This window comes from Ranitomeya imitator, chromosome 10 (assembly GCF_032444005.1).
Source record: "Ranitomeya imitator isolate aRanImi1 chromosome 10, aRanImi1.pri, whole genome shotgun sequence".
NCBI classification, from domain to species: Eukaryota; Metazoa; Chordata; class Amphibia; order Anura; family Dendrobatidae; genus Ranitomeya; species Ranitomeya imitator.
Genome location: NC_091291.1, coordinates 105457403 through 105481128, shown reverse-complemented (window position 1 = coordinate 105481128; position 23726 = coordinate 105457403). Strand labels below are relative to the sequence as shown.

Genomic DNA, 23726 nt, shown 5'->3' with positions numbered 1-23726 from the left:
GTTTTTTTGACGGTTCCAGTGCATCCGAGAAGGCGATGTGCGCACGTTGTGTATGCATCTTCATCACGGTTTTTCGCTGCGAAAATGCACACACAACACAACCCATGATAAAAATAATTAAAAAAAAAAATCATGATATTCTTACCTTCCGGCGTCCTACGCAGCCCCCGCAGCCTTCCCGATGTTCGTGATGCTCCGTTCCCAGTGATGCATAGCAAGACAATGACCTGCGATGACGTAGCGGTCCCGCGAGACCACTGGAAGGTAAGAATATATATCTTCCACGCATGCTCTGTTTGAAAAGACGGCATCCGTCGCTGGATTCCTGCTTTTCACAGTCAGCGACGCATCCTGCCCCCATAGGCTTCCATTATAGCCAACGACGGGCAGCGCAGGATCCGTCACTGAGCGATTTTCCGACGTGCAGAAAAAACGTTCCTCTGTGCGTTGTCTCCACCCGACGGACAGCAATTTTACAACGGATCCAGTGCACGACGGATGAAACGGAAGGTCATCCGTCACAATCCGTCGCTAATACAAGTCTATGAGAAAAAAACGGATCCAGCAGCACCATTCGCTGGATCCGTTTTTTTTCACAAAACGACGGATTGTGACGGAAAAAGAAAGACGGAAGTGTGAAAGAGGTCAAAGCCTCAGGTCCCACTGGCAAAACAAACCCCGGGAGCTGATGTAGCAAGTAGGAAGCAATGTGGGCAGCAGGGAGTTGGCCCACACATAAATCTGAGGAACAGTAGGACTGATGGAATGGAGTCCAGCAGGGATGAAGGCAAGCACAAACACAAAAGCCCAGATGGGGAAAACACCAAACATACGACTAGAGACTCAATCCCAAGAAACAGGTTTGTGTCGTAATGAGCCTTAAATAGATCTAGGGAGATGATGTCATTGATCCATGCTGGGCATCTTCCAAGGTGGAGCACAGAAGAGGGCAGTGGACCCAGGGGAAGGAGGCTGAGCCCAGGACATCCTGGATGCCGGTGTGTAACACCTATCCTTTTCTCTGTTAGAGAGATAAGCCATTGCCAGATGGTTCTGGCAGAAGATCTTTCATAGAAAACACAGGAATACTTGGCCAAGTCGAGTAGAGGGGAGCTCGCTGTCAGCTGACAGATATCTAATGTATGAAGTCACTTACATGAAGCTTAAAGGGGTTGTTTCAGTGCAGATGGAATCCCCAGCGCCAAGCCGCTGAGCTCACTGATTGACTGTCGTGCAACCAATGTCAGACACTGGAAGCAACAGCAGAGACTTGCTGGTGGACCTGGGGAAGGTGAGTACAGCTTGTTTATTTTTTTTTTTAAGCGGGGGATCAATTATATTTTAATGTGAACAATCCCAACGATCACAACAAATTAAGTCATTGAGTTTAAATTATTTTCATTCTTCCAAGATTATAATTAATTTATGAAAGATTAGGGGCAAACCCTTCGGTCACAATAACTCTGCTGCATCTAATGTACAGTAATGGAAACTTCACTTCATGGAATCACAAACAGTCCAGTGATCACGTTCCATCAGAGGGACATGTGACCGATGCAGCCAATCAATGACTTCAGTGGTGATCCTCTACACCCTGTGATTGGCTGCAGTGGTCACATGTGTTTGTTACGGGACATCATCAATGCAGGAGGAAGTAAGAACTATGGAGGATCCAAGCGGAGAAAGAGGATCAGTGCAGTGAGATGCAAATATTTTGTTTTATTTTTTTTAACCCATTATTGTTAAAAAAATATATATCTTCTCAGACAACCCCTTTAATTTAAAGTGATCTTCCTAAAAATCAGCACCAAGCAACCAACCAGCATCCCTGTTATGCAGATCTGCCTAGATACTTAATTCCAAGCTTTAACACAGAACTATTGGCTGAACTAAAAACCTAGCAACCCGGAGACTGAATATAACTACAACCTCCATGCTCCCTTTAATTATTTGCCAGGGGCTCCGGTGGTACCAGCGGACGCACACGACCGTAATAGCCGATCATATCTGCATATTCCTTGCGAGAGCTGCGGATCAGAGAGCAAAGCCTAAATCATTAACAATATTCATAGGTGACAGCTACAGCCCTGCAGATATTGCGGCACTACAACTCCCTGAATGATGAGAGTTGTATTCTCCCAGCAGCTGGAGGTTCCCAGGCTGCAAACCGCTAATGTACACAGTATGCATCTGTATAGAGAGGGTGGGAGATCATACAGATGTAGCAGAGCTGTATAAGTCAGGTATAAGATAATGCTATGGGTTTACCGGCAGTCCCATGTAAAACTACAGATAAACTAAAGCTATAACCAGGAGCTGTAGCAGATGATACTCTCAGCTCTGCCTTCACTACCAACCATTTTACAAGAATCAGAAGCAGATCTGTTACCCATAGTAACAGTTCTGTACATTGTCATATACCGGAAAGTTACCAATCTGTCATTTCAGAGGTTTCTAAAAAGGAAACTCCTTAAAGAGATTCTGTTAGTAAGATTAACTCCTAAAAACCACACATATAGGATCACGGGTCTTTGAAACACAAATACCTGGACACCTTTATATCTTTTAACTGTTGCTGCACTTCCGAGAAATTAATGTTCTTATTTATATGCAAATGAGATAACAAAGTAAACTTGTCACGTGAAAAAAAGGCTATTAACCTGCAGATATGGGGTTATTCTGCTGATTACTGGCATTCGAAACCTGCCCTAGAGCCCCGCTGCCAGGAGGGATTCAACTTTATTCTTCCCAGTAAAGTTCGGCTTCCAGACATAAGGGCAATACCAGTTCTGTCATCGCTCTGAGTATAAAGAGTGACGTCTGTAACCGCGCCGTCGGCACTGACTGACACCCGACCTATGTAAATTAGTGCCGAGAGCGCACTTACAGCCGCTGCTCTTTATACACAGCAGTGCCGCCCCTATGGCTGAAAGCCGAATATTACCGGAAGGAATAAAGTTAAACTTCTTCCGGTAGCTGGGATCTAAGTGCCAGGGCTGCACAGGATTTTGAATACTGTTAACCTGCAGATTAACCCTATATCTTCAGGTTAATAGCATTTGTTTTTCTTTCAAGTTACAGATTCACTTTAAGTGCTCCGGGCGTGTCAAAGCACTTCCAGAGCCTGTTGCTTCAACGATCGGCAATAGATTCTTTAGCTTGGTCCATATCAAAGAGCTGCATGCTCATACATGTGGTTTCCAGGGGTGTGTCTTACTGATAGATTCCTTTTAAAACACTCCAAAAAATGTTCTATAAGGAGACACTGGTTGGCTGTCCTGGGGTAGGAATTTTTGGATGGTTGAATCTATCCCACCGGCTGATATTTTGGCCATGGACATGACGCTTTAAAGGCTTTAAGAGCATATTAATACCATGGTGTAGTAAAATGTCCCCATAGCTTCACTATGATACACCAAGTATATATAGCACTGGTCCAGCACCTGCTGATATGTGACATAAGTACTGATCGCCTCCGATCCTCACTGTGCTGCTCCTGCGCTGGAGTCAGATTGTAAACTCTTATGGCCGCTGCTCTCACTAATCCTGTTTCCTGGCTAATCAATGCTTCGTGTACTTTTATTATATCTGATTTATGTTCATAATACAGAATATCTTACTGCCACATACAACATGATTACTAGAGACGGGCAAATCAATGTGTTTGACTTGCTGATCAGCTAAACTAGCAAATACAATGAGTGAGCGGAGTCGACAATTATTTGCTGGAAAAGAACAGCAAACATGTTAAATCAATGAATCCATCGTATGGATGTGAGCAACGCAAATATTTATATGTTGTTGTTGATCTTCTTCTTCTTCTTCTTATTATTATTATTATATTTGACTATATTATTATTATTTTTTTGCTATATTATTATTATTATTATATTTGACTATATTATTATTATTATTATTTACTATAAGAATTATATTTTTATGTTTTATCATTATCATTATTTTACCATTACAATTTTATTTTTATTATATTTTTTTCATATTTTTTATTATTATTTACTATTAGAATTATATTTTTATGTTTTATTATTATTTTACTATTAAAATTATATTTTTGTTAAAAAAATATTTCTCATGTTATTACTATTATTATTATTATTTCACTATTAGAATTATATTTGTATTCATTTTCATTTCTAATTTTATTATTACTATTATTATTATTATTATTATTATTATTATTATTATTATTATTACATCAATACGTACATTTCCTCTTGTAACTCCAACCCCTTTTCATCTTTTTATACTCCAAAACTATATAGAAAGTGGTTGGTTTGCACTTAGTTGTCCTTTAAGTCAATCTTAAAGCTTAATATAGGGAAATTAGATAATGATCCCCATTAAGAACCGGAATTGATGAGAGGACATCTGTCACACTGTGCTACAGTATGTATTGTGCAGGGGTGCACCAGCCATAAGGAGCAGAGAATTTTACCTTGTTGCATTTTGCAGCATTTTGGCAGAGATACAGTCACGTCACCTATCGGATAAGGGGCACATTTCCCTTTTTTGCCTGGGGTAGAGTCTATTATTCCCCCCCCCTAACTGGGGGGGGGGATAAAAGACAAATGTCAGGAAATCCAATGGAGCAGGGACAATTGGTACAAGTGGGACAAGTGGTACAAGTAGGACAAGTGACACATGTGGAACAAATGGAACAAGTGGGACAAGAGGCACAAGTGGGACAAGAGGCAAAAGTAGTACAAGTGACAAAAGTGGGACAAGTGGCACAAGTGGGACAAGCGGGACAAGTGGCAAAAGTGGGACAAGTGGCACAAGTGGGACAAGAGGCACTAGTGGGACAAGTGGCACAAGTGGGACAAATGGCACAAGTGGGACAAGAGGCACAAGTTTGACAAGTGGGAAAAGAGGCACAAGTTTGACAAGTGGGAAAAGAGGCACAAGTTTGACAAGTGGGAAAAGAGGCACAAGTTTGACAAGTGGGATAAGAGGCACAAGTGGGACAAGAGGCACAAGTGGGACAAGAGGCACAAGTGGGACAAGAGGCACAAGTGGGACAAGAGGCACAAGTAGTACAAGTGGAAAAAGTGGGACAAGTGGCACAAGTGGCAAAAGTGCAACAAGTTGGACAAGTGGCACTAGTTGTTCAAGTGGGACAGGGGGGGGGGGCAAGTGGTACAAATGGGACAAGTGCTGAAAGGAGGGCTTTATAGGACTACATTGTATTAGAGGTAAGAGGAGGGAGGTGAGGGTCAGAACTGGGGGCTTCAGAGCAGCAATCAGGTGAGAGCTGGGAGGTCACTGTTACTGTAGACTGGCAGACAAGTGTGATCAGGTGTTGACAATGGGAGCTCACAGGGGACAGTAAAAAAAAGAGCTGACAGGATGCAATTCAATAATAAGCATGCAAGGCGAGCCATGCTGGAGCAGGAGGGGTTAACTGTGCATGCATTTGCCTGTTACAGACAGCAGAGACCAAATTGCAATTCCCTGGCATAGAGGTTTGCAGAGCAGAAGACAGCACAGTGCTGGGTCCATGCTGCTGCTGCTGCTGCTGGAGATTTCTCATGTACGTATGATAATATATCAGATCTTCTACAACTTAGCACTTACCTTGATCACCCAGTATCACTGGCAGCCACTGGCACAGCTGGCATCTTGCTCTGTGTGGCTCAGCACAATGCTTTCCACCCATTCTCTCTTCTTCTTCTTTTTCTCTTTTGCAGCCCAAAATATGAGACTCCTGTAAAAAGAAAAGTGGATGCAAAGATCTGTACAAGCATCAACACCACCATCATCCTCATCATCAGGACCAGGCTCTGCTCATCATCTCCAGAACTTGCTGCTCCTGGATCTCAGCTTCTCGCCCTCTCCATCCTTCCTCCCTGGCATTAAATGCAAACTGGCTGCCTCTCTAGATATGGACATGTGCATTTAAAAGACCAAGACCTTCCTCTGTCTCATGCCTGCTGCCCCAATTTCTCCTTTCCCCATTCCTCGATCCCTCCTCTAAACAAGGTCCTATCATGTCCCCATAAAGCTTCCTATGCAGGAATGTCCTCTATGGAACCAGCTGCTCTGTCTCCCAACAGCTAGAGACAGCTCCTAGCTACCACATCTCTAAGGAATATCTTGAATTTTTTGTTCTTTTTTTTTTTTTGCACATATTTTACATAAGATATCTTAGTGAATTGTCATTATTTTATTTTATTTTTTCTTGTATCTTGTGTAATAATAATTACATCCAGTTCTGGAAGCAGCACAGATGGATAAGTGCATGAAGATCTGATCCATTTAAAACGTGACCATGTGGATTAAACAGCTTTTGGGGATCAGGTAAGATCAATCTTATGCCAATGGACCTACATTTTTTTTTTCTTATGCAATGTCAGAAAGGAAAGGGGGGGAGTGTAGAATTTTGCAAAGAATTGAATGATGTCTGCAAGAGATTAGGATTGCTCTGTATTCTGCACTACTGGCTGATGATTAACCTCTTTTTTATGTATAGATCTGAATGCAAGTTGCTTTACCGCTTCTAGGGGCTTATAAAGGACAAGATTTGGCTATTAAATATTAGTTGTGCCAATAGGGATGTAATAGAGAACTAGCATTGGGCCAAGTTGCCTTGACCTCTGTGTAATAGAGAACTTGGGCAGAATGGACTATATCATATCCTATGAGACTGGTTATTATTACATACCATGGATTATACATTGACCCATATAATGCCATGTTCTGTCAAGGTCACATGGGTTCATACCGGACAGGGTGTACCTGTGGCATACATAAAATAAGTGCCCCCATCTACATCTTGTAATGTATATACAGACTTGCACAATCAGTGGATTCTTTTGTTTACATGTTTACATTCTATTTGTTTACCTTTATGCTTCACTGTGATACAGTCCTAAAACATGACATTCTTTTGTATAATCCTTGTTGAACGATACATTGCATCTTCAGATTCTGCCTGGAGAAGAACCTTGGTGTTGTAAAATGTTGTGTATTGCAATGCGAATGTAAAGTTTTCACTCTACCTGCTATCCGTACGATGCTCGGAGGAATAGCTATGATATTGCTCGTGCGTTGACAATAAAAAAAAAAAAAAAGTCCCATTATATAAGCTGAGTGTGATTTTTGCCATCTTAATACAAGGTAATGCTATTTCCTTTTTTTTTATATATTGTGTGTTATAGCAGAGTTAAAGCAAACATGTAGTTCCTCCCATCGCCACTAGGGTGCGCTAGGATCCAGGAAAAAAAATAATATCCCTCATCCCAGAAACTCCATTTCTTTTGTGTTGAGTTTTCTGAATCCTGTATTTATATATTTATGTTAATTTGAGACCATTTCTGTTGTGCGCTGCCTAATAGGGGAACAAATGCTCTGACAAAAAGTGCAACTGCCAAAGCAAATGACTGCTGTCCTCCAAACAGCCCTGATACAGTGAACTCAGGCAATTAGAGAGGAAAGAAGCAGAGACCTGGAACTATGGGATTCATGGTGGAGGGTCCAGGTACAGAGGAGGGGGAGCATCTCTTTGGACATAGTTTTCCTATTGCGCATGGAGTGATGGTTCCTGTAAAGAATTGCTTTGAAATTGTGAAAAAAAATCAATATGTATCAGGTGGAAAGAAAATCTCATCTAACCGAAACACAAGACTCATAAACAAGGGGCAACCTGTAATGTGTCTCATAGACCAGTCACTGTCTGTGTGCGACCAAAGGAGACAGATATCAAATCTATCTATTATCTACCTATGTATCTATGATATATCTATTATCTGTCATCTATCTATCTATTATCTATCTACCTATCTATCTATTATATCTCTATCTATTATCTAACATCTATCATCTATCTATCCATTATATACAGTATCTATCTATTATATATCTATTATCTATCATCTATCTATCTATCTTCTATCTATCTATTATATACAGTATCTATCTATTATCTATCTATTATCTATCATCTATCTATTATCTACCTATGTATCTATTATATATCTATTATCTGTCATCTATCTATCTATTATCTATCTATTATATATCTATCATCTATCTACCTATCTATCTATTATCTATCATCTATCTATCTATTATCTATTGATCTATCTATCATCAATCTATCTATCTATCTATCTATTATCTATCTATCTATCTATCTATCTATCTATCATCTATCTATCTATCTATCTATCTATCTATCTATCTATCTATCTATCTATCATCTATCTATCTATCTATCTATCTATCTATCTATCTATCTATCTATCATCTATCTATTATCTAATATCTATCTATCTATCTATCTATCTATCTATTATCTATCTATCTATCATCTATCTATTATCTAATATCTATCTATCTATATATCTATTATCTATCTATCTATCTATCTATCTATCTATCTATCTATCTATCTATCTATCTATCATCTATCATCTATCTATCTATATATCTATTATCTATCTATCTATCTGTCTATCTATTATATAATCTATCTATCTATCTATCTATCTATCTATCTATCTATCTATCTATCTATCTATCTATCTATCTATCTATTATCTATCTTTATATCTATTATCTATCTGTCCGCCCGTCTGTCTGCCTATCCAGGCTTACACTGTATATTTTTTGTCCATTTCTCCCAACATTAGAAATACAGAAATAATCTTTTATTCTGCAAATAACCGAATGTGACAGGTGCTGTAATATCGGACATTGCTGTACACCATTGGCCCTTTTCTCCGGGGACACAGAGCATAGCACAATGCTTCCATGAAATATGCTGCCGTCACATTGCTGGTCTGATCGCAGATACCCAAAGTTTATACATCGGGTCCAGTAAAATTCAAGATGACATTATAGTTCTGTGTCAGCAGCTAGTGCCAAATTATCGGAATATCTTCTAGATTATTGGATAGGCTGTGTATGTATTCATATATTTATATATACTTCACGAGCAAACCTCATATACAGCAGCATGCTCCGATGATACATTGAGCGATAATTACTTGTACATGTTGAGGTCACAATTGCTAAAATGAAGAAAAAGTTGTTAGAAGTGGCTCATTGACAGGCGCCATTTTTATGAAAACATTTGCTAACCTTTATTTAGCGTCTATACAAAATATTTAAAAAGGCGACAGATTATTAGCACATAGGCGTTGCCAAAATAACAAAACAACTCATTGATCCATTGTTGGGTAGTTCTGTCGTTAATGTAGAAAGTCAATAAGCGTGTAAGGAAACCATCAGCATGGAGACATTTACTCTCTTATTGTTTTACCCCTTAGCATGCAGTAATAGTCTTGCAAAAATGCAACCAACCTAGTCCACTCCTTTCCTCCAGCCTGGGCTTTGATATATTAGAGGGGACTATACCGTTTTGCCACATAAGGTTCAATGTAGTCATCCGATGTGGTCATCTCCGTGGGCTTCACCTGGTGGGAGACTCATTGGGGCAACTTTTAAGATTGAATCTTAGATTCTAAATGAGTCCGCCCCACCCAAATAATCTCACACAGATGGTCTCTGGGGAAGAGAGACTTTCCCTACAGCACTCCCAGAGGAAAACTAAGGCATTACACGTATTCACATTGCTGTCAATTGGCAAGGTTACTCAGAGCAGCAGGCATCCCTTGTAGAGGTAGATCCTTGATGTTCTTGTAGGTCTTCTCTCAGTCTGACACTTGAAGGTTCTGACTAGTTGTCTCGTTTCGATCACCCCAGAAAACCATATTAGAATATTTCAAACAGTTTTTTTTTCCAAATTCCCAAACTTAAATTCTGTTTTAGATGGTAAGAAATAAGGATTGCATTGAGCGCAGAATAGGTCCAAACTCCATGTTAGGTCCTCCAAGACCTGAGACAGCTCCATGCAAGGGTAGACACTTGACACTTTGAGATGTATCCAGGTCACTTATCACATGGAGACCAATAATACTGAGGAAAGTTAATTGTAACTTTATGGAGGAAATCCAGATTACAGTTCAACGATGATTATAGACTGATCCTCTAACTCCATTACCTTGACCTGTGAAGCCTTCAAAGACATCTCATTAGGGTTTATCTCAAACCGTCACACCTTCCTTGTCTTTGGATTGGGAGGATAAATATCATGGACTCCACGTTAAAGTTATCATAAAAATTGATTGTTTCAGTCAATACTGGAACAAGAACGCGGTCAACGATATCCATTCCCGTAACATACGACCACCTCGGAAGCAAAGAACGGAGTCTACTGAGAAAGGCTCGATATCATGTTTGGCCATAGACGTGAAAGAACAATTGACTGGATGTTGTTTAACCTCCAACTTCTTCCATCAAGAATATTTTTTGATGAACGAAGGATTTCTGGTTTTTTTATGACATTATTTCCTTTCTTGGAGGTAAAAATAAAGGACTGTCCGGAACATTATTTTTTTTTTCCAGCAAATGAACGGTTACTCACCAATCACAGAGGGCTCAACTCATCATTTGTGTTTTTTTAAGTCACTTCACTTTTTTTTGTCTTGTTGCTTTTGTTTACGTTTTCTGCACCACGTGACTCAAAAAAGGTCCCCATGGTTCACGAGTTTTGTGCACAATCAAAAATGTTCTTTATTTTTGTATTTTTACCGTTTTTATGCCTTTCTAGGTCATGTCTCGCTACGATGTCTTAAAAATGTCTGCTAAAGGTCCATGCATGTATAAAATCACTCAGAAGAAGGAATGGAGTACATTTGAGAAAAATTTAGCAATTTTTTTTAAAGAGTTACAAATTGATGAATTAGCCATAAACAGCTAGAAAGCCAAAACCTCGCCCATACAGGCAAACATAAAAACCGAAGAAACATATATAAAAATGCTTAAATTAAAAAAAGCACAAATGAAAGAATTTGTAGAAAATACAATAAAGAATCGGCCCGTAGAGTTAGCAAAACCATTCGAAAATGTCATACACATACAGCTCTGGCAAAAATAAAGAAACCACGGCAAAATGTTCAGTTTGTCTGATTTTTCTCTTTATAGGTATATTTTTGAGTAAAATTTAAATTGTTCTGTTATTTTATAAACTTCTGACAACGTCTCCGAAGTTCCAATCAATACATTTTGGGTTTTTTTTCTAAAAAGGAGAAATGGTCAAATTTAAAAAAAAACAGCGCTTTCAGACCTCAAATAAGGCGGAGAAAACAAGTTCATAATCATTTAGAAACAACAATACTAATGAGTAACTCAGGAAGTGTTCAGAAATCAATATTTTGTGGAATAACCATGATGTTTAATCACAGCTTTCATGCGTCTTGGCATGCTTTCCACCAGTCTTTCACGCTGCTTCTGGCGCAAAAATGTAAGCAGTTCTTCTTTGTTTGATGGCTTGTGACTATCCATCATCCTCTTCATTACATTCCAGAGGTTTTCAGTGGGGTTCAGGTCTGGAGATTGGGCTGCCCATGACAGGGTTTTGATGTGGTGGTCTCTTAATTTTTTCCAGAGCTGTACAGTATCTTCTTCTCCTTAAGATTCTTAGTTTTTTTTCACTTTTCTCAGTTTTTTCTTTCCCTTCTATTTTTTGTTGTCTTTCTCCTCTTTTTAACACTTTATTTTACCTTCATCTTTTACTCCTTCTATTTTAACTTCTTTCCTTTCTCCCTGTTCACCTCTCCTAACCATAGAGAAAATATAGATGGAAATTGGAGATAAGAGAAAAAACAGTCACGGAACAAGAAAAGATTGTCTTAAAGGGGTTGTTTACTATCTAGACAGCCTCTTTTTAAATTAAGCAGGACTTCTTGCAAAATGAAAATAACATATACTCATCTCCCACACTGGTGCCATACCAGTGATGTCCATGATTGGTCTCTCGGGGCTCACATGACACTCTTATGCTATGTGAGCCCTGCAGCCAAATAGTGGGCGTAATGGGGCTGCTGTGCTCTCACTTCACTTGGACAAATTTTGGGCAAGTGGAAAAAAGTGAGAGCACAGAAACCTAATAATGCCACTGATTGGCTGCAGGGCTCACCTGGCATATCAATGTCACGTGAGCCTCGGGAGATCCGGAGTCAATAGCGTTGGAACGGCACCAGTGCGAGAGGTAAGTTTATTCTATTCTTGTTTTACAAGGGCTGATTCATTTAGAAAGGGTTGGCCAGGAAATGGATAACAACTGTAAAGGCTTGGCACCAGATTTGAACAACTCTTTTCAAGCAATTTGCAATGGTAGCGGTAAAGCCATCATCCGCATTGCCTATAGATGGACACTTCCAACTTGCACTCTCCAAAGCATCAAAGTGATCTATTCCAATTGCATACATAGTACGTGTTTCGCTTCAGCTCCTTCCTCAGGTGTCTATATATGTGATACCTGAGGAAGGAGCTAAAACACGAAGTTTGGATGTTTTCTATGTGTATGGATTTGGTAGAAACTAGTGATGAGAGAGTATACTCGTTGCGTGGGGTTTCCCGAGTACGCTCAGATGTCCTCCGAGTATTCGTTAGTGCTCGGAGATTTAGTTTGTGTCGACGCAGCTTCATGATTTGCAGCTGCTAGACAGCTTGAATACATGTGAGGATTCCCTAACAAACAGGCAAACCCTGCATATATTCAGGCTGTCCAGCAGCCGCAAATCATGGAGCTGTGTGGACACAAACTAAATCTCCGAGCACGCCAAAATATTCGGAGACCTCCCGAGCATGCTCAGGAAAACCCGAGCAACGAGTATACTCGCTCATCACTAGTAGAAACCTTTTTAGTCATTTGATAAGTGCCAGTCTGAACTGTTAATTTACCAGACCGCTATGATGATTGTCATACCTCCTCTATTGCATTTGTGTTATTATAAAGGGAGTTGGAACAAGAACTCATACAACTTATTTCCCTACGTGACAACTTATGATGGTTATGTAGGAGAACTCCTTAAAACATTTGTACGAGTCACGTCTAGCCCATCCATATGAGTTTTAACATTATATTCAACATTCAAAAACTTTTGTCCTTGGCATCTATTTCTGTCAGCTGCAAACTTAACTCTTCATTTTTCTGTTTTGTACTTAAAACCTTAAGACAGAGTCATAATTAGAAATTCATGGACCCCAGTGCAAAGTTTGTAACAAAATCACTCAGCAAAAATGCACTAATCAAAATGCTAATGACTAGAGTTGAGCGAATATGCTTGGAAGCGATCGGCGAATCTGAATTTTGCCATATTCGTGCCATGTTGGTACCCTATTTGTGCCGAATTTATGTTTGGCGATCGATTGAGAACATATTCGGTCATTTCTACTCCCATTGACTCCATTGACATTCATGTGTATACAATATTCACCGTCGATCGTGATCGGAACCGAATTTTGAAAAATTCACTCAACTCTACGAAATGACTTCCTTTGTGGCAAGGTGGCATTTTAGCTTCTTAAATCATAAGGGTCTCTAGATGCAACTTCTGCCCTTTGTATCTTCTAGGGCTTCACCCCTGGAAGTCATCTCAAGAGTTTATAAAGAAGTTCTCACCCCTACATTGTTGCCATTGACACTACCAAAACAAAATGATTATCCTTACATGATGTCATCGTCTGTTTAGAGCTTATCTGTCATCTGAAGAGCTTGTAAAGATGTTCTCCTCATCATGGTTCCTGGTTCCTATTGCCATAGAATTGTCCTTTTCCCAATCTTGACACAATGAGCTTCTAGGACTTTTTTTGTTTGACTTGTAATTAAAAAAAGTCCCTTAAGATTCCTAATAGCCCTGTATAACAATTTACTTTTAGAAAAAAAAATTGTTTTTTTCCAAGAACCTGCTTCACTCAGGTCCATAGTTTCCATCATCGCAGCTCATTCACTTGAGAGAGCAGCAGTGATGTTTTCTGAAAACCAAAGTAAAAAAAAAAGCTGATCTAAAATGCATCCCCTTTCTTACTCTTTGTGACCATCATGGGGGGGTCTGCCAAACCTGTTAAATTCCTGGAACCTCAGAAACCTTTTTAGCATATAATCAATTTGGTTAAGCAGATCCTTCTGCGTCCTTCAATAAAGTTACAAGACTTCTTACAATTCATAAGACTCAACTGCGTAAAAAAAGTCCAATTTTATTTTTAATCTCCGGCATCATCTTGTAGCATCCTAGAAGGTGCGGATTCAGCAGAAACACCGGCTGTGATGCTTCCCACCCCGTGCTTAGTCCTGACAATATGTCATCACATGTGACTGTGTCACTAGGAGACGTGCCTTAGGTCAGTGCTGACTGGCACAACACGATAAGGTACAGACATTTATAATTGCTAGAGATGCGGGAAGGTTGGATGCTATTGCTTCTGAAGATCCTGATAAGTGCTCTATTACAGCAGCCATTTAGTCAAGTGAAGTGTTCTTTTTGGCTGCTTTGCTTTAAAGGAAGAGCATTCTTTGATCAAAGAAACACTTTTCTTAATTAAAAAAAAATCAATTAGGCAAAATGGAAAACAATAATAATTTACCTTCTTCTTTAAGATTTAAAGGGGAATACTGTGATGGTTGTGTCAGGGGTGACTGACCCTCATTCTCGATCCGGCTGTAGAAGTGTTTGTGATTAGCTGAAGCACCTTCTAGATTTTTGTAACTTTTGTGGAGCAATATCCCTCTCCCTTTAGGACCCAATGGTTACCTCCACTTTCTGCTGCTCATTAGACACCTTTGCGGAGGGTTTATATACATTTCATGTCTGCGCATGTTGCCGTTGTTAGCTCTTACCTGTCTCTGTCTAGTTGGATGTACTAACAGACAGTTTGTACCTTCTCAGAAGACTCTTAGAATATTGCTGGCGTGACATCTCGGTGGCCTTAAAGCTAAGTATTCCCTTGTTTGTCTACCCTTTCTGTCTTTAGTTGTAGTGGGGACTGACTAGTGTACTCCATCAACTCCCTAACCAGGGCCTATCGCTAGGGTCAGGCAGGGATTAGGTTCCTGCTCGGCAATATCAGTAGGTACAAAGGGGACGTTTAGGGCAGACAGGGTGATTTTTGATCTGTCTAGGGGTCTCCACTCCACACTTCCCTAGTGTTTGGGCTCCCCCTTCCCTCTTTCTGTTGTGCACTTGCTTATCCTTCACCCAGTGTGACAAATACTTATAAAAATTCTTTATTATGATTTGTTATTTACAACAATAAAACTCAAAGTAAAGCACAATCACGAGTAATTTTAAGAAAGATTTATACCTCTAATATCAGGAATGATATTGTCATGCAGCTGCAGTGCAGTGCAGCGCAACCTCCACCAGGGGGAGCTTGGTAGGGAAGCCAGACTGCACACACAGAGCAACTGAACAGACGCCACCTAGTGGCGAGAGCGAGGTCAGGAAAGCCAAGTCTGAGCACAAGACTGTTCAACAGTACAAAATGATTTAGACAGAATGGATAGTCAGGACAAAGCAAGGGATCAGTAGACCAGGACGGGCAAAATACGGTACAATGGGAACAAACTGAAACGGAGTCAAAAAGCCAAGCCAGGAGATCAGAACCAGAGAGTCAAGTGGAACTACAGACAAACAAAGAGACACTGGGAAAGGGCAGGCAGGGGGAGATAACAGACACAGGACAAGTCTGGGTTCACAGTAGGACACATCAAGGGCTTCCAGAGTCAGGTTCCACGCCAAAGACAGAGCTATAGCTGACACCACCCTCAGGATACCTGGGAGCTAAATAGCAAACCCGAGCCCAGAATGAGGCAGATCAAAGTTAACCCTTCACATGATCCACCCAGAGAAAGAGCAGACAGGACTAAACTCCGGAACGGATCATGACAAATATATTATTTATTATACTGCTTCATTTTGCTGCAAATTTTGAAGATAAAAGTTATAATGTGAATTACTATGTATTTTTATGTGGTATAAAACACATTGAGTCATTCTAACAATGATTTGATGGTTATTATATTACAATAATCATAATGTAGATCAATATAATATAAGAATGTATTAAGAATGTATTAAGATGCTTCTGGTCATTCATGAATAAAGATGTTCTCAGCTTTGTACAATCCCTATTTGTTACAAGGACCTTTTGATAAAAACTTGGTTTTACACTGTCCAACTACTGAGATTCTCATCGATCTGCCTCAATCTGTAAGGAAATTTGGCAATAAGAGTCCAGTTTCTCTGCAGCTCCCCCAGTGGTGAATTGATGTATTACACATTGTCCTTTCATATTGATGAGCTCTCTGTGTAATACAGGATAGGACAAGTCCTCCAGAGTGCAAGATGCTCAATATACTGTGGCTTCTCTCTGCTATGGCCAAGAATTGAGGATCCTGGACACAGGGTACTTGTATTAACGCAGATTTCCTTAATTATGTGTATAAATATGAGTTCCCAAAACTGAACCAACCCTTTAACTATACATTTTACCCTTGAAACATGACACTAATATGCACTGGCAGACACAGAAGAGAGAGGGCCCCTGTGCAAAAACAATATATGAGCCCTTTACAGTTCAGTAGTTCCTCATAAGGCACAATTCTACTTGCTTTGGAGGTGAAAGTGGCCCCCGTATCTCTTGGCCCCTGTGCAGCTGCACACATTGCACCAATTATATGTCTGCCCATGCTAATATTCAACTTTGTGTGAATTGCAGCAGCCCTATAACCACACTGATAAAGCAGCAGCTCCCAGCTCTGTGTCCCTCCCTGATCCTGCCTCACAGTTTATTAGACGATGGAGGACCTCTCCTTTTTCTTTCTCTGACGGTTAAATATAGAATATTCTCTTTTCCTCACTCACTTATCTTTACTGCTGTGCTGTCACACTCACTATCCGAATGGTTTCTTCAGTGTTTTCTGGCTTCCTTTATCTCTATGGCTAAGTTGTAGCATCCTCTTGCTATCCAGAATCATTACAATACGGCTGCTGCATTCCCTGTCTCGGCTTTTATACAGGCTATGATAGTTCCTCATCATTGGACGTGCTATACCATGTCATGTGATTGCTGCAAACTATTATAGGCAATTAGACAGAGATATGTTCGAGGTCATTGGGATCCTTCTCGAGCTGATGCAGTCTATTGAAATGTGCAAAATGGCAGTGATGATTATTGGCGATTCTCGTAAAGTAAATGGCATATTGTTTAAATTTACCAGGTTCTCCGAAATTTTAAAAATTAGGCACTAATTGTATTCACTTATTGCCAATATATAGATACATACATGTATATTTATTTATTTTTCTCCCTTATGTAGCACCATCGCTGTCCCCATTGGGGCTAACAATCCAGATTCCCTACCAGTTTGTCTTTCCAGTATGGGAGGTAACTGGAGTATCCAGAGTAAACCCACACAAACACAGGGAGAACAAAAAAAAACTCCTCGTAGATGTTGTCTTTGGTGGGATTTGAACCTAGGACCCCAATGCTGCAAAGCAACAGTGCTAACCACTGAGCCACCGTGCCGCACTATACATAGAGCAATGCTGCCCACTGAGGACATTATGATAACCCCTAACATAGATGCCGCTGGGCTACCTGCAGTGCTTTATGGGAAAATCTCAGCTCGACGTCATCACTATTTACTTCCTGCCTTATAACCTGGATGTATATTGTATGTGCTCGGTGTCCTTCGGGGTCTCGTGATTTGCTCTTCCTTCAGGCCCTGTAGTTACCGAACTTGTAGAGAGCACACTATTCACAGACTACACCGGCTCCCTGTCCTCTGTTTTATACTTATCGGGTTTGTTGTGTACTCGGCAGATCAAGTCCACAGCCTGAATAATTGAAAACCTGCAATCAATAAATCACTATAACACACGGTTTAGCTTTAAAAGCACAGTGGCTGCACCATGGCCCTCATGACCACTGCTTGCTACTTAGAAAAAAAAGCTAAAGGCGACATCGGAAAAATGACATGTTGCCGATAAGAAGTTTTTATATTTTGAAAGCTATAAAAATGTGTTGAAATCCTATATATGACTATCTTCTAATTTCCATAACCTGTAGTCAGGCAATTTATACTCTGACCACTAAGAGTATTACATACCTGCTGCGTCCTAGAAAGTCCGGAAAAAAGGGAAGCTATCCCGAACTCTGACCACAGCTGACAAATGTCAAACCTTTCACAAGGCACTAGTGATGAGCGAGTATGCTCATTACTCGAATTTCTCCGAGCACGCTCGGGTGGTCTCCGAGTATTTCGGCGAGCTCGGAGATTTAGTTTATGTCAACGCAGCTGCTAGCCAGCCTGTATACACGTGGTGGTTGCCTGTTTGCTAGGGAATCCCTAAATGTATTCAAGCTGTCTAGCAGCCTCAAATCATGCAGCAGCGTTGACATAAACTAAGACTCCGAGCACGCCGAAATACTCGGAGACCACCCGAGCGTGCTCAGAGAAACTCGAGTAACGAGCACACTCGCCCATCACTACAAGGCACCATCTCCACAAGGTTCTCTCTGCCATAGCACTGAACTCCAGAATTTAGGAACATACTGAATTCTCTTGCAACATAATTTAGAAAAGTAATGGCACAATTTTGGGATAATATTTCCTCTTCTTTACAGAACATTTTAGCAGTTATCTTATTATCATCGCAGGCAGGATTAAAATAAAAAATTGACATCATTGTATAGATATCACAATGGATTAAGAATTCCCAACGGACACAGCTCACCACCTCCATCCCCTGTACAATGACCTTCTATGGGCCTTAAAAAATACGTAAAAGTGTAATGTAATGTGAATGGCCATTGCTTCCAGCACGTCTCCTTCGCTCCCTTTCACTTGTTTGCACTTCTTCTTTAGATTTGCACCAGCAAAGAATTGACATGCCTTTTGTGAGTTACATCCATTTCATGACTTCCATCTGCCAGCCATTACACTGGTTACCCATCCTATGTAAAATACAGTATAAACTTATCACTCTCACCCACAAAGTGCTTCACAGTTCCTAAAGACACACTTCTTTAGACTGGACTGGCCTATCGCCTCACCTCACTTGTGTAGCTCTTCACATTTTGACCATCCAACAGTTTCCTCCGAATCTGATCCCTTGTCTTGTAGAATCTGTTTTCCGACCTTCTATGCACTTAATAGCCTTCTTTACCCGTACTTTTACAGATCCTGACTGGTGACCGGTTCCCGCAGCATTATGTGAATACTTTATTATTTTGATGGCTTGACTATACAATACAAGATCATTCATATTTCGGGTCTCCCCAATTTCCTCATAGATTGTAAGCTGGTGATCAGCAGGGCCCTCATTCCTCTTGGTATCTACTGAATTATGCATTACTCTGCAATGTTTTTATTGTCTTTACATGTCCCCTTTGACTTGTAAAGTTCCGCAAATTATGATATATTATTTTTTCTGTTCTCACCTACATTTAAGAATTAACTATAAAAGAACTATAAAGTAGAGCACCACCTTAACGTCCAATGACAGACACAGCCCGTCATGGCATTGTGTCAATTCCAGCACCATGACAGACTGTGTCCATCATGCATTTCACTATGAGTAAACACGTAGTGACAGTTCCGTGCTAACAGCTGTCATAGAAAGGTGCGGGGACCAATTGCATGGGCCCCTGCACTTCTTCCCATTCCGTCGGTCCCCGCTCCCAGATCGCTGTGATCGGTCAGTCAATTTGACTGACCGATCACAGCATGATCACGCAGGAGATGCTGGGATATCAACACATTGTGCCCGATCACAGCAGGAGCTCAGCGCTGCAAGTGGCCGAGCTCCTACACCAACAGCCAGGAGCGGTGTCGGCACCACCCATGGCCATTAACACATGAAATGCTGCAATTGAGCATGATTCAGGAGGCAGGCACAGGGATGGGAGCACCCTCTGCCTTCAGATCAGCACCCTTGGGAGTGTATCATCTGTCACATCACTCAGAGATCTAGATGGAAACCCCAAAGTAAGTGCTCAGCATAGAGCACAGGATAAATATGATCTCAAACATTCTGTAAAATATTCCCAATAAAAACTTCAACTCAATCCACAAAAAAAGCCTCCACTCAGGGCCATCATCTGTTAACGGAAATCTAGAGGGCTTCCACCATACTGGTAGTACAAAGGTTCGGGAAAAGTGAATATAGCTCCTCGCCCAACAAAAGAAGGTTACCAAATTCTGCACTCCCAAATCTAAATGCCCCCCTCCCTTCTGAGCCTCAGTGTGCCTAAACCATGTTTATCGTCCATATGTTTGGCAGGGGTATAATTTCCCAAATGGGGCGACTTGAGGGGGGAATTCTGCTCTATAGCATTTAAGGGCGGTGTATATGGAGTCCACAAACTATTCTAGGAAAATCTGGGCTCCAGGAGGCACATAGTGCTTCGTCCCTACCGAGTGTCGCCTTGTGCGGATAATCAGTACTCTACAGCCACATATGGGGTATTTCTACATTCAGCAGAAATTGTGGGAGATATTTTGGTGCCATTTTTATCCATTTTCCCGTGTGAAAATGTAAAATCTGGGGCTAAAGCTAAATTTTTGTGGTAAAAATGTAGTTATTTTTTCTTCACTGACCAATGGTATAAATTTCTGTCACATACCAGTGATGTCAATTTGATCATTGCACCCCTAGATGAATTCATTGAGAGGTTTAGTTTGTAAAATTGGGTCACTTATGGGTGATTCTGCTGTTCTGGCACCTCAGGGGCTCTCCCAGTGGGTCATGGCACCCTCAAACCATAACAGTAAAATCTGTACAATAGTATGGCGCACCTTCCCTTTTGAGCTTTGCACTGTGCCTCAAAAGTAGTTCCTAATTACATGTAGGGTATTGGCACACTCAAGGGAAATTGCACAACAAACCAAGAGGTCCACTTTTTATTCCTATTAGTCATTACAAAAATTCAAAATTTGGGGCTAAAACAACATTTTAGTGGAAAAAATGTAATTATTCTTTCTAATAGTATAAATTTCTGTGGCACATCTATGGTATCAATATGATCACTGCACCCTTAGATGAATTCATTAAGAGGTTTAGTTTGTAAAATTACATCACTTATGGGGGTTTCTGCTGTTCTGGCACCTCAGGGGTTCTGCTAATGTGACATGGCACCCTCAAACTATTCTAGCAAAATCTGAACTCCAATATGGCGCTTCTTCGTTTCTGAGCTTTGCACTGTGCCTCAAAATTAGCTTTCACCCACACATGGAGTATTTGCACACTAAGGAGAAATTGCACAAGAACTATTGGGGTCCATGTTCTCCTGTTTCCAAAAGGATAACACGTCACTCCTATGATGGTAATGGTGCTCAGATGAGGGTTGCCAACCCCTAATACAAATAATCTTGAAAAAATCCGGCACTCAAAGAAAAAAAATCTTTTCAATATATTCTTTATTTAGTCATAAATCCCAGTATATATATATAACGTTTCGGTCATTATGACCTTCATCAGACTAGGGAAAAAAATACAAAAAGAAAACTCAATAACATAGTCATAATATACAATCCAATATATACATAATCATAGATATATATCCCTTATTTTTGTCTCTATTAGTACATATATATATATATGCAAATCATATAATCATCATTTTTATTATAAGAAAAATTCGCTCATTTGCATAAAGTCTAATGTCATACGAAGGCTTTTCCCTCTCCATATAAATATCCATGATAGATTTTAGTGAAAAACCCCCATTTCTTACAAATAAACAAGACAAAAAAATGCTTACCAAAGATTTATATAAAATACGAGCAACACTGTAATTAGAGTGGGCCCAATAATCAGATGGAGGGCTCCAAGGAATTACTGAAACAAAGAAGCATTAAAAGAATGTAATATAGGCAGCCCCAATAGCTACCGAAAAGCTCCCTATTATGTATCACTATGTCTTACCACTATAGGTGCCGTTTAACAAATATCCGGGCTGTGACAAGGGAAACCCACATATACGTATGTTAAACTCCAAATCGGAGCGCTGTAATAAAGAACCAAGGGCAAAAATCAAAATGAAAAGTATGACGCTTGTCAGATACAAAAGAAAACCCCTGTGTATCGCAAAAGAGCTTACCGTTAGAACCTCCTGTGGTAAGTGACACAGCCGACCGCATGCAGAGTCCAGGGAGATCACCTGCATACTAATTGCAGGACCGCGCTCCCATTATAAGCTAACCCGCCCGGAAGTGACATCTCTACTTAGTGCCTGGAACGCTGTGACCCGCAGAAAGAATCGGCGCAACCAGAAATACGTCACCCGGGTAGGACACATCTCGGTGGAACGCAGTGGTGGAACGCGGAAGTGCAATGTCAGTCCGAATCTATGCAGTGAGAAATATTCAACGCTGGAGCGTGCGGATCGGGTGAAGTATAACAAACATGGATACAAGATGGAATAATCATTTGGCTGCCTAGAAATACAAGAAAGAAGAAACAATAATGAATAAAAAGAAAAGAATAAAGTAAAAAATATACACACAAAAGAGAGGGGGTCATTAATCACTATAGTAATATCTAAATTACACACTTTATATTGTCAGAATATCTAATAAAAGAGACCTGTGAGATTGTAGTCCCTATTTAACCCTTTCGGTTCCAAACTATGTAGGAAATGGATCCAATAGGCCTCCCTACGTAAAAGTTGTTTATTAATATCGCCTCCCCTCCTATTCAGATTGACCTGCTCCAGAACCAAAAATCTCAATTGAGTGACCGAATGTCCTGCTTCCTGAAAGTGATACGGAATCGGTAAATGGTTCTTTCCACAACGTATATCCGATTTGTGATGGGAAATGCGCTCTTTTATAGTCTGCATAGTTTCACCAACATAGACTTTACCACAAGGGCATTTTATCGCATATATAACTTGTTTAGAATTACATGTAAAAAAAACCCGTATCGGAATATCAGCCCCTGTCTGTGGATGTGAAATTTTGGGGCCCTTTAGTACGTTCGCACATTGTGCGCATTGTAAGCAGGGAAAAGTACCTTTCTTCTGTGTACGTAAAAACAATTGTTTGGGCATAGTCAACCGTGAGCCAATGTCTGCTCTGACTACTTTATTCCTCAAATTATTTGGATGTCTAAAACATGGCATAAATGGTATTTGAAACTCTGGTACTTCAGGAAAACTATCCCGCAGGATATGCCAGTGCTTACGTATCTTATTGTGGAACTTATACAGAAAAGGATGGAAAGTGTGTACCAGAGGAATACGTGGAGGAGAACCAGAATCTTTTTTCGAACTTATAGTATTCCGACATTGTTTTAACATACGAGGTGGATAACCTCTTAATGAAAATTTTCCTTCCATTTCATTCAAACGCTGGGAACGTACTATAGGGTCACTAACGATTCTACGTAGCCTTTCAAATTGTGAGCAGGGAATGGATTTTTTAACTGCTGTTGGATGGCAACTCTGATAGAGTAGGAGGTTATTTCGGTCAGTCTCTTTTACATAAAGATCAACCATAATTGACCCATCAGGCTGTTGGATGACCATTGTGTCCAAAAAGTTAATTTGTGTGGTACTATAATTTAATGTGAAGGACAATTCGGGCCATACTGAATTAATATGTTCCAAGAATGCCAGCAATGTGTCTTGTGAACCCTTCCACAAACAGAACACGTCATCTATATAACGACGCCACAATAAACAATGTGTTTGAAATAATTCATTATTGTATATATGGTCGGATTCAAAAACAGACATGAAACAATTAGCATAAGGTGGGGCCACATTGGACCCCATTGCCGAACCCTGTACCTGAACGTAAAAAGTGTCTTCAAATAAGAAAAAATTCTCTGTTAGAACTAATTCTAATAAAC

General features: G+C 40.2%; 1 protein-coding gene across 3 annotated transcripts in view; it reads left to right on the top strand.

The window, feature by feature from the left end:
• The first annotated feature begins 5288 nt into the window (after window positions 1–5288).
• Window positions 5289–23726, top strand: part of AJAP1 (adherens junctions associated protein 1) — a 444313-nt gene continuing 425875 nt past the window's right edge. For 2 of the 3 annotated variants that reach the window (XM_069740960.1, XM_069740961.1), the window contains exons 1-2: window positions 5449–5551; window positions 5709–6318. In XM_069740960.1, the coding sequence (XP_069597061.1) occupies window positions 6290–6318 (29 nt within the window). In that variant the 5' untranslated portion in view covers window positions 5449–5551; window positions 5709–6289. Of the gene's footprint in view, window positions 5552–5708; window positions 6319–23726 lie in introns of all 3 variants that reach the window. The other variant, XM_069740962.1, reaches the window with a different exon arrangement.